General features: G+C 36.1%; 1 protein-coding gene across 2 annotated transcripts in view; it reads left to right on the forward strand.

Moving 5' to 3' along the window:
* Window positions 1–24,258, forward strand: part of CENPI (centromere protein I) — a 58,201-nt gene that overhangs the window by 18,835 nt on the left and 15,108 nt on the right. For both annotated transcript variants that reach the window (XM_063084350.1, XM_063084351.1), the window contains exons 5-17: window positions 3,185–3,233; window positions 3,530–3,576; window positions 7,623–7,712; window positions 8,053–8,181; window positions 9,380–9,544; window positions 9,695–9,815; window positions 11,178–11,269; window positions 12,792–12,909; window positions 12,997–13,061; window positions 18,593–18,687; window positions 22,262–22,397; window positions 23,340–23,464; window positions 24,140–24,188. In XM_063084350.1, coding sequence (XP_062940420.1) covers window positions 3,185–3,233; window positions 3,530–3,576; window positions 7,623–7,712; window positions 8,053–8,181; window positions 9,380–9,544; window positions 9,695–9,815; window positions 11,178–11,269; window positions 12,792–12,909; window positions 12,997–13,061; window positions 18,593–18,687; window positions 22,262–22,397; window positions 23,340–23,464; window positions 24,140–24,188 — 1,281 coding nt within the window. The remainder of the gene's footprint in view (window positions 1–3,184; window positions 3,234–3,529; window positions 3,577–7,622; window positions 7,713–8,052; window positions 8,182–9,379; window positions 9,545–9,694; window positions 9,816–11,177; window positions 11,270–12,791; window positions 12,910–12,996; window positions 13,062–18,592; window positions 18,688–22,261; window positions 22,398–23,339; window positions 23,465–24,139; window positions 24,189–24,258) is intronic.

Consider the following 24,258-nt stretch of genomic DNA (forward strand, 5'->3'; position numbering starts at 1 on the left):
TGCTTTGGACTTTTTTTGCATTAGAGATGAGGGCTGGCTGCATCTAGTCAGCCATCTTGCTTGGGGAGTGGGGGGAAACTTCACTGGTTTTCAGTGTAGTCACAGATATGTGCAACCATCAGCATAATCAATTTTGGAATATTTTCATTACCTCAGAATGAAGCCCCATACCTTTTAGCTATCACCCCTCCATGTCTATTTCCCCCCAGCCCTAAGCAAACCTTACCTAGTTTCTGTCTATAGATTTCCTATTCTGGACATTTCATGTAAATGGAATCATACAATACATGGTCTTTTGTGACTGGCTTTTTGTACTTAGAAGAATGTTTTTAAGTTTTACCCATGTTGTAGCATGTATCAGTGCTTCATCTTTTTAACTTGTTCTTTTATTTACCTATTTGTTCATATCATAAAATTTGTCATTTTAACCATTTTTCAGTAGTAAGAATTACATTCACAATGTTGTGCAACCATTACCATTGTCTGTTTCCAAAAATTTTCATTACCCCAAACAGAAACTTTCTATTTATTAAGCAATAACTTTCCATTCCCCCTTCCTCCCACTACTGGTAATCTGTAATCTGCCTTCTGTTTTTATTCATTTGCCTATTCTAGGTGCCTCACATAAGTGGAATCATACCATATTTGTCTTTTTGTGTCTGGCTTCTTTCACTTACCATAATGTCTTCAAGTTTCATCCATGTTGTAGCATGTATTAGAACTTTTTTCCTTTTTATGGCTGAGTAATATTCTCTTGTATGTATAGACCACATTTTGTTTGTCCGTTTGTCTATTGATGGACACATAGGTTGTTTTGGCTGTTGTGAATGATGCTGCAGTGAACATTGGTATACAGCTATCTGTAAGAGTCCCTGCTTTTAGTTCCTTTGTGTATACCTAGGATAGGAATTGCTGTATCATACGATATTTCTGTGTTTAGTTTTTTCAGGAATCACCAAACTGTTTTCCACGGTGGCTACACTATTTGTCATTTCCACCAGCAGTGTATAACAGGGTTGCGATTTCATCACATCCTTAACAACACTTATTTATCTGGCATTTTGATTATAGCCATCCTAGTGGGCGTGAAGTGGTATTTCATTTTGGTTTTTATTTGGATTTCCCTGATGACTAAGGTTGTCAAGCATCTTTTCATGTCCTTATTGGCCATTTGTATATCTTCCCTGGGCAAATGTCTATTCAGAGCCTTTGCTCAATTTTTAACTTGGTTATTTGTCTTTTTATTGTCATCTTTTTTTTTGGCGGATGGGCAGTACAGGGACCTTGACCTTGATGTTGTCAGCACCACGCTCTACAAGTAAGCTAACTGACCAGCCCTGTCTTTTTATTATTGGGTTGTAAGTGTTCTTTCTATAGTCTAGATACAAGTTTCTTATCAGATATATGATTTGCTTGGGAGTTACAACTAAGTTGGAACCACTTTAAAATCTTCACTTATGGTTTTCCAGGCCATACCAACAGTACAAATTCAAACTGCAGATCTGTATAGGGTTGGCTTGTGGTTACACATTCTTGGGAGAAGCTTTATTTTCCTTTAGCCCAATCCCAAGGTCAAGTCAGGCATATTTGCTTGCTGTCCTCTCCAGCACAATGGGGTTTGTTTTTATTTCACAACCATACACATAGGGTGTAGCTCCTGGGGATTCCAGTTTTCTAATAGATCCTCTGCATAATCCACACATTGGGTGGGTCCCAAGCTGTTATCTCCTGCCTTCCCCACACCTACCTACCTTTTGTAGCTATTAAAGCCAGAAGTTCAAGGTTTCTAAGGTGTGGCAAAAAGTCTTCAGGAGAAAACTTGTTCAGTGTTTACTGTTCCTACTCTCACTTTGTTTTGGGGAGTTGCAGATTTTATGCTCTCATGCCAGCTCAGAAATGTGGTAAATATTTGCCAGAAAGGCAATTGTAAAATATTAGATGAATATGAATTTTTCATTTCTAGATGTGATTAAAGGAGAATGTCAGATTTCCTGTAATACTGGAGCCTAGGGCAGCAAGTGATTATATGCCACTAATTTCATACTCAGCGTGATAAATAGTGTTGGTAATGGCTCATATCCTAGGAGTGAGTTAATGAATTTTTTTTTTTTTTTTTTTTTACTGAAAGTTGCTATACTTTATGTAGAATATGGCAGACTTGGTCATATATGTATTCTTTCTTTAAAAAGAAAAGATTCTATATCTAAATTCATGCTTCTTAAAAGTATGTTTAGAGTCTTTCTGAACCCATTTCTAAGTACAGGAAACGCAATAAGGAATATGCTGTACATTAGACTTTATAGTCATGACTACCAAAATACAAATTTGTTTAAAGAAAGGCTTTGCTTTTATTGCTGTTTCTAGTCCCATTAAATAATTTACTTTTTGGCTTTCCTATTATCTAGAGCAGGTATTGGCAAACTTTTTCTTAAAGGGCCAGGTAGTAAATATTTCAGTCTTGAGGGCCATGCTGTCTGTGTCACAACTACTCAGATCTTCTGGTGTAGTGTGAATGCAGCTATAGACAATACATAAATGAATAGGTGTGGCTGTGTTTCAATAAAACTTTATTTACAGAAACAGGTAGACCGTAGTTTGCTGACCCCTGATCTAAAATAAGACCTTAACAGATGGACACTTAAAATGAAGTGGTATAGGGGAATTGGTCATTCAGTAATTTAGTTAAATTTATTGTGTGTGTTCTATTTTCCAAAGTAAGGACTAAGCTGTTAATTAAATTATGGTATATCTACTTACTGGAATGTGAAGTATCATTGAAAATGATAATTTTGAAGACTAAATAACACGAAAATGCTTTTAAGTGGAGAATCAGGATGAAAGTTTTAAGTTTGTGTCTTAATAAATATGGACTAATACTGAAAGGAATGCATGAATTTTTGTAAGGTAGAAGGATGGTGGGCAATTCTCTGTTTTTCAAATTGTCTGCGGTATTTTTACATTCCCAAAATAACTAAAAAATGACCTAATGGGATGCCAATCAAAACTGTTGTTTTTTATCATCACTATGTAATTTGAAAAAGAGAAGCTTTGTAAAATTATTGTTCAGTGAAGTACTGAAATCTTTTTACTTAATCAGCATAAGATTGACATGAGGAAAATGTGCTGCTGCTCTGTTCAAGATATGGTGTTATTTCTCTTTTAAATTTTTTTTATATTTTAACAGTGCCCTTATGTCTGCCATTTGTTATATTTACTTACCAAAAAAGAGAATGGTGAGTATTTTCATTTCAGTTGCATTACACTCTCTCTGTGAAATTAGCATTTGTATTGGCCTTTATAAAGTTAAAATAACTATTAGCATTAGTTATATGACAGGACTCATTTTGTGGAAATTGCTTTTTAGTACTTTGATCTAAGAACATCTGCTTAATGGCCTAACTGAACAGAGTGTTTATATTCTTGATGTGTTGTGAGAAGAAACTATATGAACTACAAGGCAATTAAGTATAACCAGTTTCTTTTTATCCTGAACTAAGTGCATAGTACCTCTTTTCTTTACCTCTTCTAGTCAAACCATTTCGTGTGAGAAAACTGCTTGATCTTCAGGCCAAAATGGTGAGTACTGAAAAAGACCTAAGACAGGCCAGTGTACGATGTGCTGGGTACTGAGCTAGGCTTTGGGGATACTAAATCAAATGAGATGTTACCTTCAAGGAACTTCCTTTCTGGGGAGCTCAGTGAACAAAATAAAAAAATTAGAACCAGACTTGGGGTCAAGGAGGAGTGGTGATGCTTGAGAGAAAACTTAAGGGATGAATAGGATTTAAGCAGGCAAAGAAGGGAGAGGAGGGCACTCCTGCCAGAGAGAGAAGCATGAGTAAAAATATGTAGGTGTCATGTAGCAAACACTGTTTAGGGAACTAGATTGGTATAGCTGGAATAATATTAGGGAGTGGTCAGAAATGAGTTTATACTTTTTGTGGATGTGATCTAGTAGAGCATTTCAAGACATTCTCTTCTGGATACATAAACTTCAATATATTGTCTGACCATTATCTCTTGTCCTTACAGCTCTCTTGCATTGTTAATTCTACTACACCTGCCAGGTAACAGATGCCTGTGAAACTTTGGGTATAAAACAATAGGAAGTAGTAGTACCCATGCCTAATTGAAGCCTTCATGGCCCACCTGAAAACATTCACATTGAATGAAAAACACAAACAGAACACATTTGTACATCTCCAGTGTGAGATTTCCTCTTACTACAGTTCAGTGATTGTTTTTGATCTATACCTTCCTGTTTTGGTTCCACTGGTACCATATCTTCTCTTAGTTCTCTGAAGATATTAATGGTAATGTTTTTGTCCCAATTTAATTTTACTGCACATTAGTAGAAACTGTAAAATAGTATTCTTACCTCAGGTCACTAAAAAGAAAAAAAAAATTGTGAAAAAGATGTACGTTTTCCCAGGTTACAGCCAAACATTTCAACAGAATAAGAAAATTCTTCCCATATGTAAAATCTTGCTGATTTGTATTAAATGAAACACAATGTATATTGAAGTTAAAAAAGTGATTTACTAGATGATTGTCTAAAAATTTTAAACCCAGAGATTAAATTTTTGGTTTCATTACTAACATTCTGTATAGTACATTACAAATTGTTCCATTATCAATCAATACCTATTTATAAAGATGCATTCATAACATTGTTTTGATTACCTGAATTTTGGTGAATTTGGGCAAGTCCAACAATATCAAACCAAGAAGGCATAGCCATACTCATATGTAACCTAACATGCATAACAGCAACAGATATAATCAACACATGTGAGCAAATATGTTGGGTGTGTGAATTTGTGATACCTGCAAAGACATGTATCCTGTCTATCCCCATCTGTGCTCCATAACTCCCAATCTATGAAGGAAACAAAAACACAGAAATTGCTTTTCTGGTGGTAGGCATGAATCATGGGAAGTGGAGCAGGCATTTATTATTCCATATACATTGGGCCTTGTCGAGAGTAATCTTCAGAACAAGAAGGGGAAATTAGGTCTCATTCTATGGGTTAGTGAGGATAGTTTCTGGGATTCTCCCTCTACCAGGCATGAACCTGTGTGTATGCACCTTGGGCTGTGATTTTTTTCTGTTTCCAGCTTTGTCTTTGTTTCCTCAGTTTCTTTCTTTAGTTAACAAACTGTCTTTCATGGCAGAGGTTTTTCTCAAATGCTTGGTAAAGATTATGTGTCCATATTTAATAGTAAGACACTAAAATGATGATTGGAAGCCTGTGTGTGTGAGCAGGACTAATTCATTGTAGGATCTTGATGTTTCTCTGGGCAGCCTCCCAGATGACTGTGTCAGTTTTCCCAGAGAAGAATTCTATTTCCTGCCAATGGGATTGCAGGGTTCTCTAGAGAAAGAGAACCAATCGAGTGTGTGTGCATTTGTAAAGAGATTTATTATAAGGAATTGGCTTATATGATTATGGAGGCTGGCAAGTTCAAAATCTGCAGGGTTGGACTGGCAGGAGAGCCAGTGTTCTAGTTCCCAGTTCAAAGGCTGTCTGCTATAGAACCAGAAAGAGCTGATGTTGCAGATAAAGTCTTAAGGCAGTCTTCTGGAGAATTCTCTCTTTCTTGTGGGAAGCTGGTCTTTTTGTTCTATTTAGGCCTTCAACTGATTGGATGAGGTTCACCCACATTATGGAGGACAATCTGCTTTACTCAAAGTCTGCCAATTAAAATGTTAACTTCATGCAAAACACCCTCAGAGAAACACCCAGAATAATGTTTGAGCAAATATCTGGGCATCTGGTGGCCCAGCCAAATTGGCACATAAAATTAACCATCACAGGGATATAAACCTGGCTCTCTGGGACCTAAGCAGTGGAAAGGGGTGAGGAATGGTTCTGGAGTCCTCTGAAAGTGCCTCGTGTCTGAGTCTAGCTTCAGCTTCAGAGTAAAACCCTAATATTTTGCCAGTGTAGTGAAGGAATTTGGGGTTCTAACTGCTTATGTAGGTTTTCAATCAATCCTCTTGTTTTCTGTCCCTTTTGCATCCCTGCTTTTCGGAGGTATCTGGTCCCTCAAATTCCTGAACCTTTCTGGGAGTTCTCAAGCATGAATCTCCTTCTTTGAGGCTTTTTTTGTTGCTGCCTTACTTTCATTTTCCCTGTTCTGCTAACTTGGTTACTATTTGTCCATCTTCATTCTAGGTTTCAAAATCTTGTTTAGATCTCTCAGTTGCTGTTGTCTCCTCTCTTGTTTTCTTTGAACTTATGCTTTATGCCTTTTTCATTCCTTTACTGTCTTTTTAATGTGGCTTTGGGAGGACCCAGAGTTAATCCCATATGTTCAATATGCTATATTTAATTGGAATACCCCCTTCTTTAGTGTTAACCTTTTAACAAAAAAGATAGGTTTACTTAACTGGACAGTAAGTTCTAAAGGTCTCTGCACTACTAAATATTTATTCTGTCAAAAAACATTCTAGGCCCGGCCCCGTGGCTCACTTGGGAGAGAGTGGCGCTGGTAGTGCCGAGGCTGCGGGTTCGGATCCTATATAGGGCTAGCCAGTGCGCTCACTGGCTGAGCGTGGTGCAGACCACACCAGGCCGAGGGTTGGATCCCCTTACTGGTCAAAAAAAAAAAAAAAATTCTAACCCAAAGCAAGCACTATGATACTCATTGATGATGAGTGTACAGAGGTCAAAAGATATTTTCAACATAAACTGAATCATTTTAGTTTTGTTATAATTGCTTTAATTTCAAGAAGCTGTTGTAAAATAGGAATACTGTATTTCTGAGCCCCATTTGCTGCCTTACTTTGTACAGTATTTGATTCAACAAAATTTTAGTATAATAAAACAATTTGGTTATTGTCCTGAAATTCATTTTAGTTTTATGCTTTCTCTGGATAGCGAGATATACAGGTACACAGGTATCTAGCAGTAATGACTTCTTTCATTGTGAAGTTAGTGTTTTGTTAAGACTTGTTTCAGTTATATCAAACTGCTTTGACTACTACATACCAATCGTAAGATTTCCTAGTTAATTTTCCAAGAATTATGATAATCAGGTATTAATATTTCCTTTGCTCTGTTTTCTTGGCTTCCCTTTTGGTCCTACCTGTTTGATGTCTAAATCAAGGTCAAGTAAACTGAGTCCCGAATATGCTACCAGTGAGAATAACTCATGCTTTCCTAGCAAGTATGACTGGTAAGCCTAAGGTGTGGGCAGAGAAGAAGAAATAAGAATAAGAGAATAAGAAAGAAAATGCAAGGAAGATGTAAAATAGGAAAAAGGTAGTAAAAGAGAAGATCACAGGTTGGAGAGGGTTGTTTTATGATTGTTGATTTAAAGGTCTGGTTAATCATTCCGTAATTTTCTATAGTACCTTCCTATAGCTATATCTCATAGTGAAATTAGGGTCTGAATATACGTTTTGTCTCAGTTTATTTTAATTTTTTTTTGCTGCTCAGTACAGGGATCGAACCCTGGACCTTATTGTAATTAGCACCCACACTCTAACCAATGGAGCTAACCAGCCAGTTTGCAGTACATATTATTGTTACTTTTCTTCTTCTTCTTCTTCTTGGTATTTGTTTCATTAGTTTCTTATTGGCCACAGAATTGAAAATGGAAAACTTTTATTTCAGGGAACGCAGCCTCATCTCCAGGCTTTGTTATTGCTGTATAAGTCCTTTGCTCCTACATTGATTTCTGTATCTTTGCCTGTAAGGAAGAAGGTAAGGGATTAAGGAGCAGTAAGTCATATTGAGATTGAAATATTTTTTTCTGATAAAGTTAATTTCCAGATTTGGACTAAAATGTTTATAGCCTGCTGTTTTAAGATCTAGTATTGTGGCACTGTTTGGGGGAACTTTTTTTAGGGATCGGCACTTTGCATTGATCCCATTTGATCTATTTAATAGATTTCTGATCAGAAAAAAAAAAAAATTAAATGGATTTTTATGGGTGCAAAAGATTTCATAGTTAATATGCTTTCAATTAATGAAGAGTTTTAGACTTTATGTTGCTCTGAATTATGGGTACCTACTCTCTTGTACTTTATATCCAAATTTATAGATCTATTTTAAGAATTCAGAGAATCTGTGGAAGACAGCTCTGTTTGCAGCGAGGCAAAGAAACCAGGGACTTTCTCCAGAACCTCTAAAGCTGATGTTAGGTCCAGCTAAAGTCCGTCCTCTAAAAAGAGTAAGTATCTACACTGCAGAAAGCAACCATTAAGTCACTGCTGATAATGACAATAAATTTCCACTGAGTATATTTACAATATTCATCACACTTGTATATTAGTAAACTTGTTGGCTGTTTAAGATTCATTGTTTCTGTCACCTATCTGAACTTGCTCCAAAAGGGATCAAAACATGCTACTATGCCACATTGGCATAGGGATTAATTTGAGCTAAAGGCTATTGAGACTGAACAGATGCAAGAAGAGTTTTACCCTCTTAGGCTTTATCTGCCTTAAAGGCAAGGCATAGATTGCCCTTTGAAGAATGTGCTCCTTTTATACCAGGGAGACAGGGAGAGAAGAGCTCCTGTTCCCATTGAAGACTGGGCCAACAACAAGATAAGCATAATTGCACCTTAATAAAGTAGCCCTTATCTTTTTTCTTTTTCTTTTTCTTTTTCTTTTCTTTTCTTTTTTTTTTTTTTGTGGATGTCTGAACCTGTGACCTTGGTGTTAAAAGGCTGCACCCTAACCAACTGAGCTAACTGGCCAGCCCCGGCCCTTATCTTTCATTGCTTCACCCAGGTATTTCCATACTTGCTGGTTAGTCACTTGAAGCCTGTCAAAAAAAACTGACAGAATTTAAAGATTTAATTGGTACTTCAAAGTTTATTTCCTTGCAGTGTTAACACACAGGGGACTTGCATATGCTGGCTAAGGTGTTTCTGTGAATCTCCTGATGTTTTAGAAACTTGGCCCATTGCTAATTTGATTACATGACCTCTAGCTCAAGTAACTCCATTCTGGTTTGCATAGTCCAAATAGTGGACTCCCATAAACTTTAACAGCCCAAATCCTTTTTCCGTCATTGAGATGCCCCCGAGTCTAACCTTCAGTTCTTTTTTTTTTTCTTTTCTAACCTTTAGTTCTAACCCCAATGCATATAAATAATAAAAATTATGTGTTTCAAAAAATAAAAAGAATAAGTACCTAAAGCCCCAAATGATTTGTGTGGCTTTCTTTTATTAAATCCAAATAATAACCATTCAGATATTGGAGGACATTATAGCTAGTTAAATATATTTTAATTACCCAGGATTCTACATAAACCACATTCAGACTCCATTAATTGAAACACCCTAACAGCTGCTTTTATATTTATAGTTTGTAGTCTGGTTAGTCTATTTATAGATTGTTTTAATACCTTTTCTCCTTTAGAAATGGAATTCTCAGTCAATTATACCACTGCTAAATTCCAGTAGCTACACAAAAGAATGTGGAAAAAAGATGAGTCTTTCTGATTGTCTCAATAGCAATGGATCATTTCCACCCGAACAGCTTCAAAACTTCCGTCAACTCTTACAGAACATCCATTGCTTAGAGGTATGTGACTGGATCATGTGCTTATTTACATTTTCTATTCGATCTTCATGGCCTTTATTTTTGTTACATATTTCCTAAATGATGATTTCCTTGTTTGCCCTGACCCACTTTTCATGTACTTGGTGTTGACTGATTTTTCTGTTGTTGCAGCTTCCTTCTCAGATGGGCTCAGTGCTGAGCAACTCTCTGCTACTGCACTATATTAATTGTGTCAGAGATGAGTTAGTCTTACTGAGGTTCTATTTCTGGTTGAGTCAAACATTACAAGAAGGTAAGAATTGATATTTAAAAGCATTGGATGAATGAAGATGGAACAAGTTTACAAAGTTTTATAAGGGTGCCAAATTCTAGGCAAGAGGAACCTTCTTGTGTTGTAATTATTTCTCTGGTAATCATATATTCAAGGCATGAATACTTTCGTTGTTGTAATTTTAAGGCAGCAAGAAAGGAGGAGTGTTATTAAGGAAACACTGCTGGATGGCTGCCCAAAATCTCTGGCTTGGCTCTACTTTTTTTTTTTTTGTCTTTTTCATGACCAGCACTCAGCCAGTGAGTGCACCGGCCAGTCCTATATAGGATCCGAACCTGCGGCGGGAGCGTCGGCACGCTCCCAGCGCCGCACTCTCCCGAGTGTGCCATGGGCTCGGCCCTTGGCTCTACTTTGATAACGGTCACAGTCCAAGGCCTCTTCATCTTTTTGTGTCCAGAAACTTGCTGTAAGCCCCCAGAGTCATCAGATTAATGCAGTCAAACTCAGAGGAGACTAATATACGAGCCAGAATGTCAACTTGTTATTTTATAATAGAAGAAATTTTTTCCAGTGTCCAAAATGCTCATGTATGCCAACTAGAATATCCCATCTCTTCTATCAGCATATGTGGGAGCCAAATTTGTCATTAGAAGATTTTTGAATTATAGAATTAAAGGAAAGGGCAGCGAGGAGTCTTTCATCCAGGCCGTAATAAAGCTTGGTCATTTTATTCCTCCAAGGGGGTATATTTCTCTAGAGATAGTATTTCTGTTCACAAGATTGAGTGCATCTTTCCTGGATAAGCAACTCCTCACTCAAGTGTTTAAAATTGGTTTTAGTTGGTTCTAGGCTAACTTTCCTCTTCTACTCAGTCTTTCTTTAGATAGGATATGATACGGTTTATTAGATTTTCACTTACTAAATTCCTACCACTCTTAGATTATACCCAGCTCACCCTAACTGAAATATAGGATATTCCCAAACTTTTAATTCATACATTTATATTCTCTTGGATTACTATGTGACATAAAGGTAATCACATTTTTTTTTTTTTTTTGGTGGCTGGCCTGTATAGGGATTGAACCTTGGTGTTATCAGCACCATGCTCTAACCAACTGAGCTAATTGGCCAGCCTGGTCATCACATTTATTATATGTGAATTTTACCAGTTTATTTGTTCACCATAAGCTCCCCCTATATTACCAAGTCGTTGAGGAGCATCTCACTATCACTTTCACATACCTGTTCCAATCTACAGTGTGAGTTGGCTATGGTGTATGAGACTTACTGACTTTTATTTGTCACTTTAGAGTAGTGATCATTGTTTTGTGCAGTTTTTATTGTCGTACAATGACATGCTTATGTTTTCTATTTCTGCTCTAGAATGTATTTGGTACAAGGTGAATAATTATGAACATGGAAAAGAATTTAGCAACTTTCTGGACAGTATCATCAGGGCTGAGTGCTTCTTACAAGTAAGATTCCACTTGCTTTCTACACACTGTCACCTTTACTAAAATTTATTTAGATGTCCATTGAAAACCTTTTCTTTAGTACCTGACATCTTTTGTAAACAATATTTGCTTAATTTGAAACTCATTATAAATAGAGCTGAGTTTGACTAACTTTTCTCTTTGCACTATTAGATTTGAAGAGTATGTTAAATTATGCAAATAAAAGGGAAAGGCCTTAAAGAGAACAAACCGAAGACATAATTGAATGCATTCAATTAATTGAATTAGCCAATAAAGTAAATCCCATAAGGTCACTACTTGTGTTCTTACAATCAACAAATGTTTTTTGAGTGTCAAATATGTTCCAGCCAATGGACTATTTAGTCAGGGTAACCCTGAATTGTATTTTAAGCTGCAACTCCGGTATCAGCATCATCAGGGTCTTCACTTATCACCCTAGTCTGGGTTAGCTCCTTGTTGTAAATGCTCCCATAGTTCCCTGTACTTACTTCTATCATGGCACTTTTAGCATTTATTTTTCCACACACTCCATTACAAGCTCCCAGCAGGCAAAAACCATCTCTAAGTTTTCTTGACATACAAGTGTTTAGCTTGTCACCTAGTACAAAAGAGAGGCTTAATAAATGTTTGTTAAATAAATCTTAAGGATTTGGTGTGAAACCATTTAATTGGAAGTTGGGTGTGGAAGATAGTAGTGAGGATAAAGGGAGGAATCTAGGTTGACTTTTAGGTTTCCTGCTTGGGAGGATGGATAGCATTCACTGAGGAAAGGAATAGAGTAGGAGCAGGCTTGGAAGGAAAGATAAATTTGATTTAAAAGTTGCCTATGGGACATCTAAGAGGTCATATCTGGTAGGCAGTAAGATAATGAGTGTAGAGCTCAGGAATGAGATTTGGGCTAGTGATATAGATTTAGGACTCCTCATGATAAAGGTGGTGGTTTTAGCTATGATATGGATGAGATTGTCCAGAGATGTCATGAAAAGAAGGTCTAATACAGAGTCCTGGTGCATGCCACTGTTTAAGGCTCAAGGAGGGTGACAAAGTTAAAAAAGGAAGCCTTAAATCCTCACTCTGGTGAATATGTAAGCTACCTAGACACTTGGGCATCTCCAGATGGAACTGCTCAGAGTTTAGACTTGGTCTGTGGCCTCTAATGAAATTCTAGACCCATTATGTAACATTATATACATTTTATTGACTGTTCAAATTACTGCATCTACCCCCAAATAATAAATTTCATTTATCTTTGAAAATATTTTATAACTTTTTACCTTCTTTCCAATTGATGAAGTTTTGTGGTGTTTTAGAGCTATATTGATAAAGATGGTAATTTATTCAAATACTAATTATCTCTTCGTTTTTATGAGGAAGTCTGGCACCTAACCCAAGGCTTTTTTTATATTGATGACAAAAAATTAGTCTGAGTGAAACAACTATAGCACAAAATAAACTGGTTGTTTAGAGAGTAATTATGACTGAAGAGTTCCATGTCAGGTTTTACTATTCACTTGTGTTACAGGAGGGGTTTTATTCCTGTGAAGCATTCCTATATAAGTGCCTTCCTCTCTGGGATGGCTTCTGTTGTCAGTCACAGTTCCTTCAGCTTGTGAGCTGGATTCCTTTTAGTAACTTCTCTGGTATGTATCATGAAAACTTGGAGTCATTTAATTCAATGTAATATGAATTAAAAGGATTTTTGAATAATTATTTTTTTTAATTTCTAGAGGTGAAGCCACTTCTTTTTGATCATCTAGCACAGCTCTTTTTTACATCAACCATTTATTTCAAGGTAAAAAAACAAAACAAAACCTGTCTTGCTTAGATTCAATAGGAAATATTTTATTGCCAGTATACATGATTCCAAACTGACATTACAGCAGTGGTTTTCTAACAGTATTCTCTCAGACCTAAGCTTTGAGGAACTGCATCACTCAACTCCAAGTTAATGCATAGAATTTTCTGTTTTTAAGGTTTTGTCATATACAGTTTTCCTGAAAATGACTAAGTGAATGAACAAGTGGCAAATGAATATTGATAAAAAGAAACTGGGAGATAATTAACCATACTTAGTTTGATTGTTATGGTTTATATTTTTGTAGATGCACTTATTCATTTCACAAATATTTATTGAGTACCCACTATGTACTAGACAGCTTTCTTGACACTGGTAATATAGTAATTACCAAAGCAAACATTTTCTGCAATGTTCATATCATATATTTATATTATAGTCATTTTCTGGTAATAAATTTTTTCCATACTTATATGGTAAAGTTAAATGTGTTACTATTCTGGTGTGGTCTCTAAAAAGATTATGACTTCTAGGAGTTCTACCTGAATGAGTTTAAGAGCCACTTTCTTATAGATTGATTACTTATTCCAAAAGAGTGACAATATAAGTAATGTTTCTTTTACAACTTTTTTTCTACCTTAAATCACTGTTTGCCACATTTACAGGAAAAATATGTTATCCTGGTTAGTGTTTGTCATAATCGAATGGCACTTTATTAATTACCTATCACGTTAACTTGGATTTTAAGTTTGTTTATATTATTTGTAACTTTTACTACCCGACCAGTATCATTATTCACATGACAGTACACACCAGTTCTCCCTGCTAATAAATTTTGAGGGACTTCATTGTAGTTTTTTATGATTCTCTCCCAATTTTCTAATTGAGTTATTCTTTATTTCTTATTCCATCAATCTAAAGAACTATGTATAAACATTAGGTTGGACCATAGGAAATTGCCATTTTTGTAGGTCAAAGATGGTTGATGATTGGCAGTTTCCTATGGTTCAACCTAATATGCATATATACATTTATAAACACATACGTATATTTGAGAGTGAGGAGGGGTGGGGGTAGTGAGAGAGAGGGAGGAAGAATGGGAAACAGACAGTGGGCCAAAGACAGAACTCAGGGGAATACTCAGTATTTAATTCTTAAGCAGAAAAGAAGGCAAGTCTGAAGGAAATTTGAGAAGGAATTGTGAGAGGTATGAAAACCAGGAGAATAGTGCCAAGGAAACAAAGGGAATACAGGATACCAAGAAGGAGTGAAAGAATAGTGTTGTCAGACATCCCAGGGAAGTTTAAAAAGAAAAGGACAAAAAAGCTTCTTTTGGAATTGACAATGCAGAGGTTTTGACTCTGTGAGTAGTTTCAGTGGAGTGCAGGGGTAGAAGCTAGATTGTGGGGGTTGAGAAATAAATGAGAAGTGAAGAAGTCAGGACAGTAAGTATATGTTTCAAAAAGTTTGGCTAGAAAGAAGAGGGGGAGAGAGAAAGAGATAGCTATAGTGAGATAGTGGGACTTCGAATTAAGGGAAGGTGTTTTTTTTGCCCCCAAAATGATAGAAATCTAAGAGTGTTTATAGATAGAGTGGAAGGAGCCAGTTGAGAAGAGGGAGAGGTTGAAAATGGAGGAAAGATGGGGGATAACTTATGGTTTAGGGTCCAGAAGAAACATGAAGGTATTGGATTAAGACTAGGTAGAAGGATTTGCTTGAATGGATGGTAAAGGGTTGGGAGGCACCACTTGTCCTCTGAGACTGGGGGAATGACGTATGGATAGGTGGATATGTAGATATATTTGTACAGTTGGAAGAAAAGACAAGAAATTGAAATAGTTTGTACTTAAAAATGTTAAATTTCTCAAAACAGGAAGTATGTTGTACAGGATAGAATTAAGTAGGAGGCTTCAGGGGGATGTTACATGCTCAGGACAACCACTGAGCAAAAATGGGAGAGAGGAAGAGCTGGTCAGACAAGTAAAAGGATTATTAAGCTTCACTAAGGGCCCAGCTAAAGTTGGAGACCATTAATTTGGACTGTTGCCATCTGTATAGATGTGTGTTTTTCTTCAGCTTAGATATAGGAGAAAAGAAAGCAAGTTATGAGATGATATTAGTTTGGATTTTGCTGATCAAATGGCATGCAAGAGAGTTGAGAACAATTGGCAGCGTAGTCTAGACTAGATAGTGTAAGGCCAGGAAAAGGTTGATAAGTCTGAAAATAGAGATTAAAAAGGAAGGAATCAAGGGCTTGAATGCCTCTGATGTTGAAGAGCAAGAGTAACTGTAGTTGGAGTTGAGGGTGTGAGAAAGCTGTAAAAATAGGAAATTATAACAAGAAAGGTTAATAGTACATTGCAGTGGTGGTTCACTTCAGGTAGTGACAGAGTCTAGTGTATGGTTGTGGGACAAGGTAGGCATGGTAGAGTGAAGGTGAGGATATGTGATTTGAAATCAAGGAACTGTGAAGCTGAAGTGCTGGGTGGATCATCTTCATGGACAATCACATAACTGAGATGTTGATGGCAGGACATGAGGCAGAGAGGGCTAAGGTCTTCAGTGAATGTGGATGAGTTTCCAGGAGATAAATAGCAGAAATATGGAAAAATAAAAGGTAAAGGGCAGTGTGGTTGGATAATATGAAAATCAAAGGAGAAAGGGTTTTTTACACAAGAAAGGAGGAGTAATAGTTTGGAAATAGTGTTGATGATAGACAGCTTTTGTGTTGTGTTCAGAAAACCAAAGGATGGTCAAACTCATGAGAAAAACCGACTAGCAAAATGCAATTTGAAATGGGTGTCTTTGATCTAAGCCTCACAAATTCAGCTATTAGTAGTTTGGCTAATGAGGTTTTGTAACTCACAAAATATTTTTAAGTATTCCAAAGCAAGGCAGTTTTTTCTTTGGCACCTGATTAAGTAGGAGATTCATTTGATTTCTTTATAGTATCTTTTTAATTAAATCTGATTTCTTTCTTAAAGTAGGATTCATTTCTGATTTTATATTTACTTTCTCAAAGAAGGGGCTTGTATTCCGTTCTCACATTAGCAGTGGGGAGCTAAGGCAGTGCTTACCTCTAGATGTTGAAGTAGGATATGGAAATGTGTTGAGCGGAAACAGTGTCCTGATTGGATGGTGAGGGAGAGCCAGGATATGAGTAGGGTAAGAAAACAGAATGCATGCTTTGTAGAAGGTATAGATTTAGGTTACTGTGGAATAGAGGTTCTAGGTACTGTTGAGAAATTGAGAAATTTGGGAAGGATGGAATCAATGAAAGAGGATAAGAAGCACAGAGAAGTATAGATTGCAGACTAAAGGGGCTTACATTTGGGGAGGAATGTGAGAAGTGGTAGAATTAGCTAAAAATTCAATTAGTTTCTGAGGCCTATATTAGCTAATTATTGCCTTGTTATTGTATAGCTTGATTACCCAGCTTTGTCTAATAAATGAATTAAAAACTACTATAGTATTTTCACATTTCAGTGCTTTTTGTGACTGATCAGTGTGCCTGTCAGCAAAGAACTTTTTTTCATTGAATAATGTTGCATGGGTAAAGCCCCACAAATTCATTGTAACATTACTATTTTTGTTTCAGAATGATAATTTTCCAATTTTTGTCCTTATTGATTTATCATTTTCTATATAGTTGCAAACATAATGGACATAAATTTAAAAATCATTATACAAAATTAATATTGAAAACAATTTCCATGTTTCCACATAGTCTTCCTAATATTAATAGTGGCACCAGTTATAATTTAGTGGCATCATAGTACCATAATTTATTTAATACTTTCTCTATTACTATTTCTACTTTGTTTCTTTTGTAGGAATAGATAACTGTCTTGAGCATCTTCATAATATTATTTTTTCCCTGAACTACTCTCTTGGCATACATTTCCAGGAGTGAGATTACGGGATGAAAGGAAAGAGTTTGAGTGTTTTTATTATCTTGACACATCCTGCTATTCCTCTGCTAAAGAGATTTATGCTGCAAGTTCATGGAAAGAAGAAGGATATAACGGATGGAGTGCTTAAAAAACAAGAGTCTAGCAACTCTGGAGAAAGAATTGGGGTTTTGTTGATGAGACCAACATAGCTAGAAGGATAAAGTGATCTCCAAGATGTGAAGGCCTGGTCTATGGTAGATGTAGTGGAATCGGTGAAGGAAATGGATAAGTTGGGCATTTTGAAGAGAAAAATTGATTGGATTTGTTGATTGGAAATAAAGCACAAAGAATGCAAGATGACTTCAGGTTTTCTAGCTTGAGATAGTATAGGAACTAGGAAATTTTGCCTGGAGGAAAAAAGACTAAGATTTTTCGCGTTCCCTTCAAATATTTGAAAGATCGTCACATGGAAGGAGAAGATCTCTGCATGGCTACAAGAGGAAGAATTAGATATAGGGCAGTATCTTATAATAGGTAGAGCAGACTCAAAATGGAATAAAGGACTTTCAGAGGTATTTCCTGACAGTGGAGTAGGTCAGGCAGAAGTTTAATAGCTGTCTACTGGGGATATTTATGTGGAAAAAGTTCACACATAGGGTAGAGCCAGTGCTTCTCAATTTCTTTTTCTTAACTCATGTCCCCCTTCTTTTAATATGGGGGCAGGGTGGGTTAGGATTGGTGGGTGGGGAATTAAAGGTTTTTGTTTTCTAACTATAACATTGTAATATTGAATATCTTTTCAAATGATAAAGTTCCCTGGTTGACACCAAAGTAGGAGATTGTTTAAGATGACGCCAGGGTTGCTTTCAAGTTAAAGGTATTTCTAACCTGTATGTGAGATGTCAATTTCTAAAAAAAAATTAATTGAATTGCTCTATGAAGTAGCAGTGAGCACCCTATTACTGGAAATGCTCAAATAATAACTAGGCCATTATTTATTAAGGATGTTTAAGAAATATTTCCTGTATTAGGTTTTGGAATGTATGGATTGCTTTCAAATTTGTAGATATTATGGTTTATCATCATAAATGCTCTGGGTAAATTTCTGTCATAACTATATTTTTTGTATGTGAATGAGGCCCTAGGAAATTAAGGCAAAGCCTAAGAAAGGAAAAACTGGAATTATTTTCCAAAGTCACAGAAGATAAGATGCATTTTTATAACCTTCAAAAAAAGGGAGTAAAAGTTGTAGACCACAAGGTATAAGGGGTTGGTAGCTCATATCTGTAGCAACTTCAAAGGATCTCTGAGAGGGGACAATAAGAATGATGTTTTTATTTGATGTAATATTTGTTATAAATGAAGGTAATTTAGAGAAAAGTCTGTTCCTAGGTTGATAAGTTGGGACAGTCCTGTTAAGGTATGTTTCTTGTAGGGAAAATGGCAAAATAAACTTGTACTTGGCATTTATCTGTCTCCTGGAGTCAGATCATGTTGGAGCAGCAGCTATTGGGTTCTAAATTGGATGTGGTCATCTTGGATGTTGTCATCTTCGACTACCTCTAAGTCTCTATTTGTGCTGAACACTATTATATCTGAATGATTTCATGAATGATTTTTGTTTTGCCCCCTCAGTGTAGTGTTCTTCAGAGTCTAAAGGAACTACTGCAGAATTGGCTGTTGTGGCTTTCTATGGACGTCCACAGGAAACCTGTGATCAGCAGTCCCTTGTGAGTTATCTTACAGTCCTCCACAAGAGGTGATCTGTACAAAAATGTTTCCATATGGAGTATTATAGTGTGGCATGAGACCTAATTTTTTCATGTAAATGCTTAGTAGTACTTTTCTGAAAGATTTTTTTTTTTTTCGTTACTTTTCATTCTTCTTCACAGTCCTGAGAGAAAGGCTAATTCTCCAAGTTCCTGTTAACCTCTAAGTGGCTTGCAAGAGTTTACACCGCAAAACACTGGAGAGCTGAGATTAGAATTTGCAACTTTGACTTCCATTAGCTTAACTCACTGTATAAAATGTATTATTTTATGTAAAGCCAATTTTGATGATGGCTAAAAAAATATCTATGGCGATTTTGCTGTACAACTTTCTTTTATGTTCCTCTGATATATTTTGGTTATATATACAACAATTTATCTTGACTTTGTAGTTAGAAAGAGCATTGAATTTCCGTTAAGTGTATGCTTTACCTTCAAGGTGGAAGTAAAAGACTGAATTTCAAGGAACTGCATAATCAAGTTGTTCTGACTCTTTCTACCTGAAATATTTGGCTTCTCTTATATTCTATTATCAGCATATTATTTTTTAGCATTTTAAAAACTTTATATTATAGAAAATTACAAACATAATCAAAAGTAGAAAATAGTACAGTATTACTCCTATGTACCCATCATCCAGCTTCAAGTTATCAACTCAAGGTTAACCTTTTTTCATCTTCACCTTCCTCCTGGGTTATTTTTTTTAGCAAAACCCAGACAGCATTTCAACTGTTAAAAGTGATACCATTATAATACCTAATGAATTAACAGTTTTAATATTTTCAAATATTTAATCAGTGTTCAAATTCCCTTTAGCTCATTTTGCAAATAGCTGGTGCTAAGCTTGGTTCAAAGATTAGCCTTAACTCATTTTCTCACATGTTCTGTGGCGTGAAATTAAGGCTGTTGAGGCAAAAATAATTTTTTAAAGGCTTATTGAAAGCCAAGCTTAAGGATCAACTCAGGAAACACAAGCCAACAGAGTTGGAAAATGCTCCGAAGTCTACTACAAGCAAAGGCATTTTATAGGGAGTTTCAAAAGAAGGGGGAAAGTTTCAAGTACAATTGTCCTTTTCTCATGGAACACAAGATTCACAGTCATTGGTCACTGATTATAGCATGGGAACCAAAAGCGAACATGTGCAACCTGAAGCAGAAACTGCATGCTTCAGTTATTCTTAAAAATATCTAAATGGCTTATTCAAATCCAGCAGGTTATACATTAATCAATAAATCAGCAGTGTTAACCACATACATTGTTTATCTTAAGAACAAGATGTCAACACCGAGTTCATGAGACTTGTCCCAAGGCAGTGAGTTTTGGAAAACCTGCTTCATTTTGATTATTTCCTTCATCAGTGCTTATCCCTATAGTGATCTCCTACTTTGGTAGGAGAATGGAGAATGGGAGCTCCTTGAGGGTAGCCTGCAAAATCGTTTTTTTCATATTCATTATTGCAATGTTTCCATGTATGTCTTATCACTTTTAGAAGGAAATGGGGCATTAGTGGGTAGTGAAAGCATCTTATAAAGCTGTGCTTCTCAAAGTGTGGTCCTTGGCCCAGCATAAGGATTACCTGTGAACTTGTTAGAGATGCAAATTCTCAGGCCCTGCCCTAGATCTACTGAATTAAACTGTGGAGGTGGGGCCTAGTAATCTGTTTTTACACTTCCTTTATTCTGGTGCAAGCTACAGTTTGAGAACCACTATTATAAAGAAATTCTACCTAAATATTTAACCTCTTCCAGTACGTGTGCATCTATAATCTTTGGCCAACTTGAAGTGTAAGTTTCAGGCACCCCTGAAATAGGTGCCTTACGATTTCTATATTATCTTTCCAAAAATCCTAGGATTCTTTTATTAGTGTCATAAATTAGGTGAGAGTATTTTAAAAGGAGCTGTGTTTTCTAAAATTCTTAAATAAATGGACATACATGTAGATAACTTTGCTTGTCATGGTAGTATTTGACATATAGTATAGCTCTTAAGTTCCCAATAATTTCTTTTATTTTGGAGATATGGATGTAATGCCATATTTCCATCATATGGCCATATGCCATATAACTGTCAAAAAGGGAATAAGTTGTAGTTATAGATCACAAGAAGAGAAGGGTAGAAAACAATTCTCAGCAGTAGTTCTCCTTGGGGCATTTCTGGTTGTTGCAATGACTAGGAAGAGGATGCTACCATCAGCAGCAGTAGGTGGGAGCTAGGGATGCCAAACTTGCTGCAGCAGGTGGAGAGTAGAAGGCAGTCCTAACAGTGAATTGTTTCATTCAAAATGCCAGTAGAGAAACACTTCAAAAGAGGCTGTTCTGAGCAATCACCATTGTTTCAAATTATTTCAGACATATTTGCCAAGTGCTGCCAAAAATCATAGTTAAGATATAGTCAGCTGGCTACTTGCAAAACTATATGGATGCCCGCCTATTTGAATGGTCTTCCAGTCCTTCCCTGCTTACTCTGGCACTGAACCTTTATGGTGGTGGGTAGTGGCAGAGTCAATCATCTCTCAGGCTTTAAGTCTATATATATTATTCCTTTTTCCTTGTGCATAGACATTGTTGACTACCTAGGTAGGAGGGTAAAGCTATGAATTCACATTTGTAGGTCTTTTCTTAATCCACTTAACAGTGGATTAAAGGACAGGGGTGAGCGTATGGATGGATTGAACTAATTATACCCATCTGTAGTTCATTGATTTGGGAAGAATATAAAATACCCAGATCTGGCTTTTACTAGAAGACTGAAAGATGCCAAAAATTTTGCTAATTCAGTTTTAGGATTGAATTGAATTCCAGTGAAAATATTTTTAATGGTATTTTAGCTCAGCAATTCAGGCAAAACTGGGTTTTGATTATGTACTGTAGGTTTCAATTAGTGTGTTGCAGTATTACTGGCATCATAGGAAACAATTCTCGTGGTCATTTTAATGTTTATCCTTTTAAACCACTTGAGGTTTGGTCGGGATTAATTAGTTCTTTTTTCTAGTTTATTGTTTTTTTCATTTTAGGATTTTATTCTGAATTTTTCATGTCACTTTGTCATGAACTCTTTTTTCCCCTTAATTGTTAAAGGAATATCCTTCTTCTGGTGGTTTTTGTATGTCTTTCACTCAAGGATTTCCTTAATTGAGGAGTGTTAGAGTTCAGTGCTTATCAATGGCTAGAAATTAATATGCTGACTACTGTGATCCCTGGACATTGGTAACATTATCTAAAGAATGTTATAGAGATAAAACATTCTCTGTAAAAATAAAGTCTGTCTGGAGCTTAATCCTTTATTTTCCTGGTATTTGCTAGTAGAATCTGGTTGCTGAGGATGTTCTGTGACTTGATCTTAATGGTTCCCTAGAGGGCTAAGTGTAATTTTATGATTAATCATTATGATTTTTTAAAAGGTGAATTATACATTGGAGCACTGACAATTTTTGAAATCTCTATCAACTTTTTGCTATATACTATCCAGCTTCAGCTAGGAAATTGTGAGTTCTTTTGCTACTCTGGATCTGAATGTTCTTGTTTCTTATTGCAGAGAGACAACTTTGGGTGAATCCTTGAACTCTGTGTCTAAACTGATTGACTATGTAGGGTGGCTGTCCACTACTGCAGTGCGCTTGGAGAGCAACAGTACTTTCTTGCTGCACTTTATTTTGGATTTCTATGAGAAGGTAGTACACATTCCATTTTCCCTATTTAGATTTTTGGAATGGCTATCCATTTTACTGGTCTATTATTTAAATTTTAGGTGTAACCATTAAGGTGGGCTGTGATCTTATTAGCATAGTTAAAATAACGTCACATTTTGAAGTTAATGATTGTATTCTCACTTGAGTAACTGACTTCCATAAGACAGTGGAAAAACAAATGCATTTTTTTTTTTTGGTCCAGGTACCACTTTAGTAGACATTGACCTGTAATAATGCTGGCCCTAGACAGATGTCTGTTTTTAGCATCATTTTTTATTTATCCATTGTACATCCCCAGCCTCTGGCAAAACCCAAAAATATCTTAGTGTTTCTTCAGATCTCCACTTCTACCTTTCAACTGCCCTTATTTCTCTCGGTACCTAGTACTCTTCCATTGTTCTGTAGTATTTGACCTGGACAGAACTAATATCCATGAAGTACCCATTATAATCTCACTTTTCCTGGCTTCCTCCCTTTACTAATACCTAGTTGTCTTGTGTCACATATTTTCTTAGAAGCATGCTCCTTTGTTTTCCAGGTTGACAGCTAACTAATCTGATAAATAGGTATTTATGAGACTTAAGAAAAAAGAAATGCTCCCTTCCTCTATCTTGCCCCCCAACTGTAAGACCTCTCCCCAGAAAAAATGAAAGATTTTAATAATGGTCTTGTAGAAATAATTCTCTATGATAAGGTTGATGTTTGGTGAGGTATATTTTATTTTATTTTATTTTTTCCCCAGCCCTGCATGGACAATGGTACATTTTAAACAGACTCGTGGCTGCCTATGCTATTTAGGAATTGGGCAGGTCCAAACCTAATGTTGTTATTATTGCTTATCTTATACTGATGATTTTTGGGTGAACTTGGTTGAGGAATCCTGGGGAATAATCCATATACTGATGTTATCATTCTTCCCAAAAGGTATGTGACATACATATAAATTATAACCTCCCATTGGTAGTATTGTTTCCTCCTGGGATCTTCTTTCCTGCACTCTTCAGCCTGGATGCCAGCATCCTGAACCAGCTTTGTTATATTATGCACAGGTAACAAAGCCTTTTTACCATTTTATGAATTAGTACATCATAATTCTGTCTTCATCTTTCAACTATAATACATTAAAAATTCCTATTCATTTTCTGCCAGGACCTTTGGAAATAGGAAACATGGCTTTCTTTTGGGCATGACCTTCCAGTATGGGGCTATGAAAACAGTGTCGCTTGTAAATCCCCCACTGTGGGGGATATGGAATAAAAAAAAAAAACTTATAGATAAGGATGTGTTGTGCGTTGTTACTGTTGCACTCAGCATTGTTTATTCTAAATGCTGAGTCTTAAAGAAAAATTAGTCATCGGCTGACAACTGGTTTAAGTGTATGTAGCTTTTCTGGTCAAAAGAACATTTTCTGGGAGATAAGGGGAGTTATTGCCAATTATGAGAAACTGTTAATAGCGAACATTAATGGCATTTCTTTCATTGTTTTTTTCTTTTTTGAGTCAAGTGCACATCTTAAATGTACAGCTCAGTTTTGAGCCTCTATTAATTTCTATTCTTTGAGGAGAATGTACCACAAAAGGATAAAAACCTTAACTAGACAACTGGATATTTGTGTGCACATTTGCATATATTTCCATTTAAAATGTACATTTTTGTCTTACATTTCAAAGGCATTACATTTAAAGGCATATTAAATATTTTATTCTATTTGTTCTTCCTGTTAGATATCGTCAAAATTTGACTGCTGCGAAGAAAAATGAGTTGCTACAAAAGGTACAAATGATGAAATTCTATGTTAAATCACCGTCGTTTAAAATTTGAGTATAGATATATGTGGCCTGTT

The sequence above is a fragment of the Cynocephalus volans genome, chromosome X, assembly GCF_027409185.1.
Source record: "Cynocephalus volans isolate mCynVol1 chromosome X, mCynVol1.pri, whole genome shotgun sequence".
Taxonomy (NCBI): domain Eukaryota; kingdom Metazoa; phylum Chordata; class Mammalia; order Dermoptera; family Cynocephalidae; genus Cynocephalus; species Cynocephalus volans.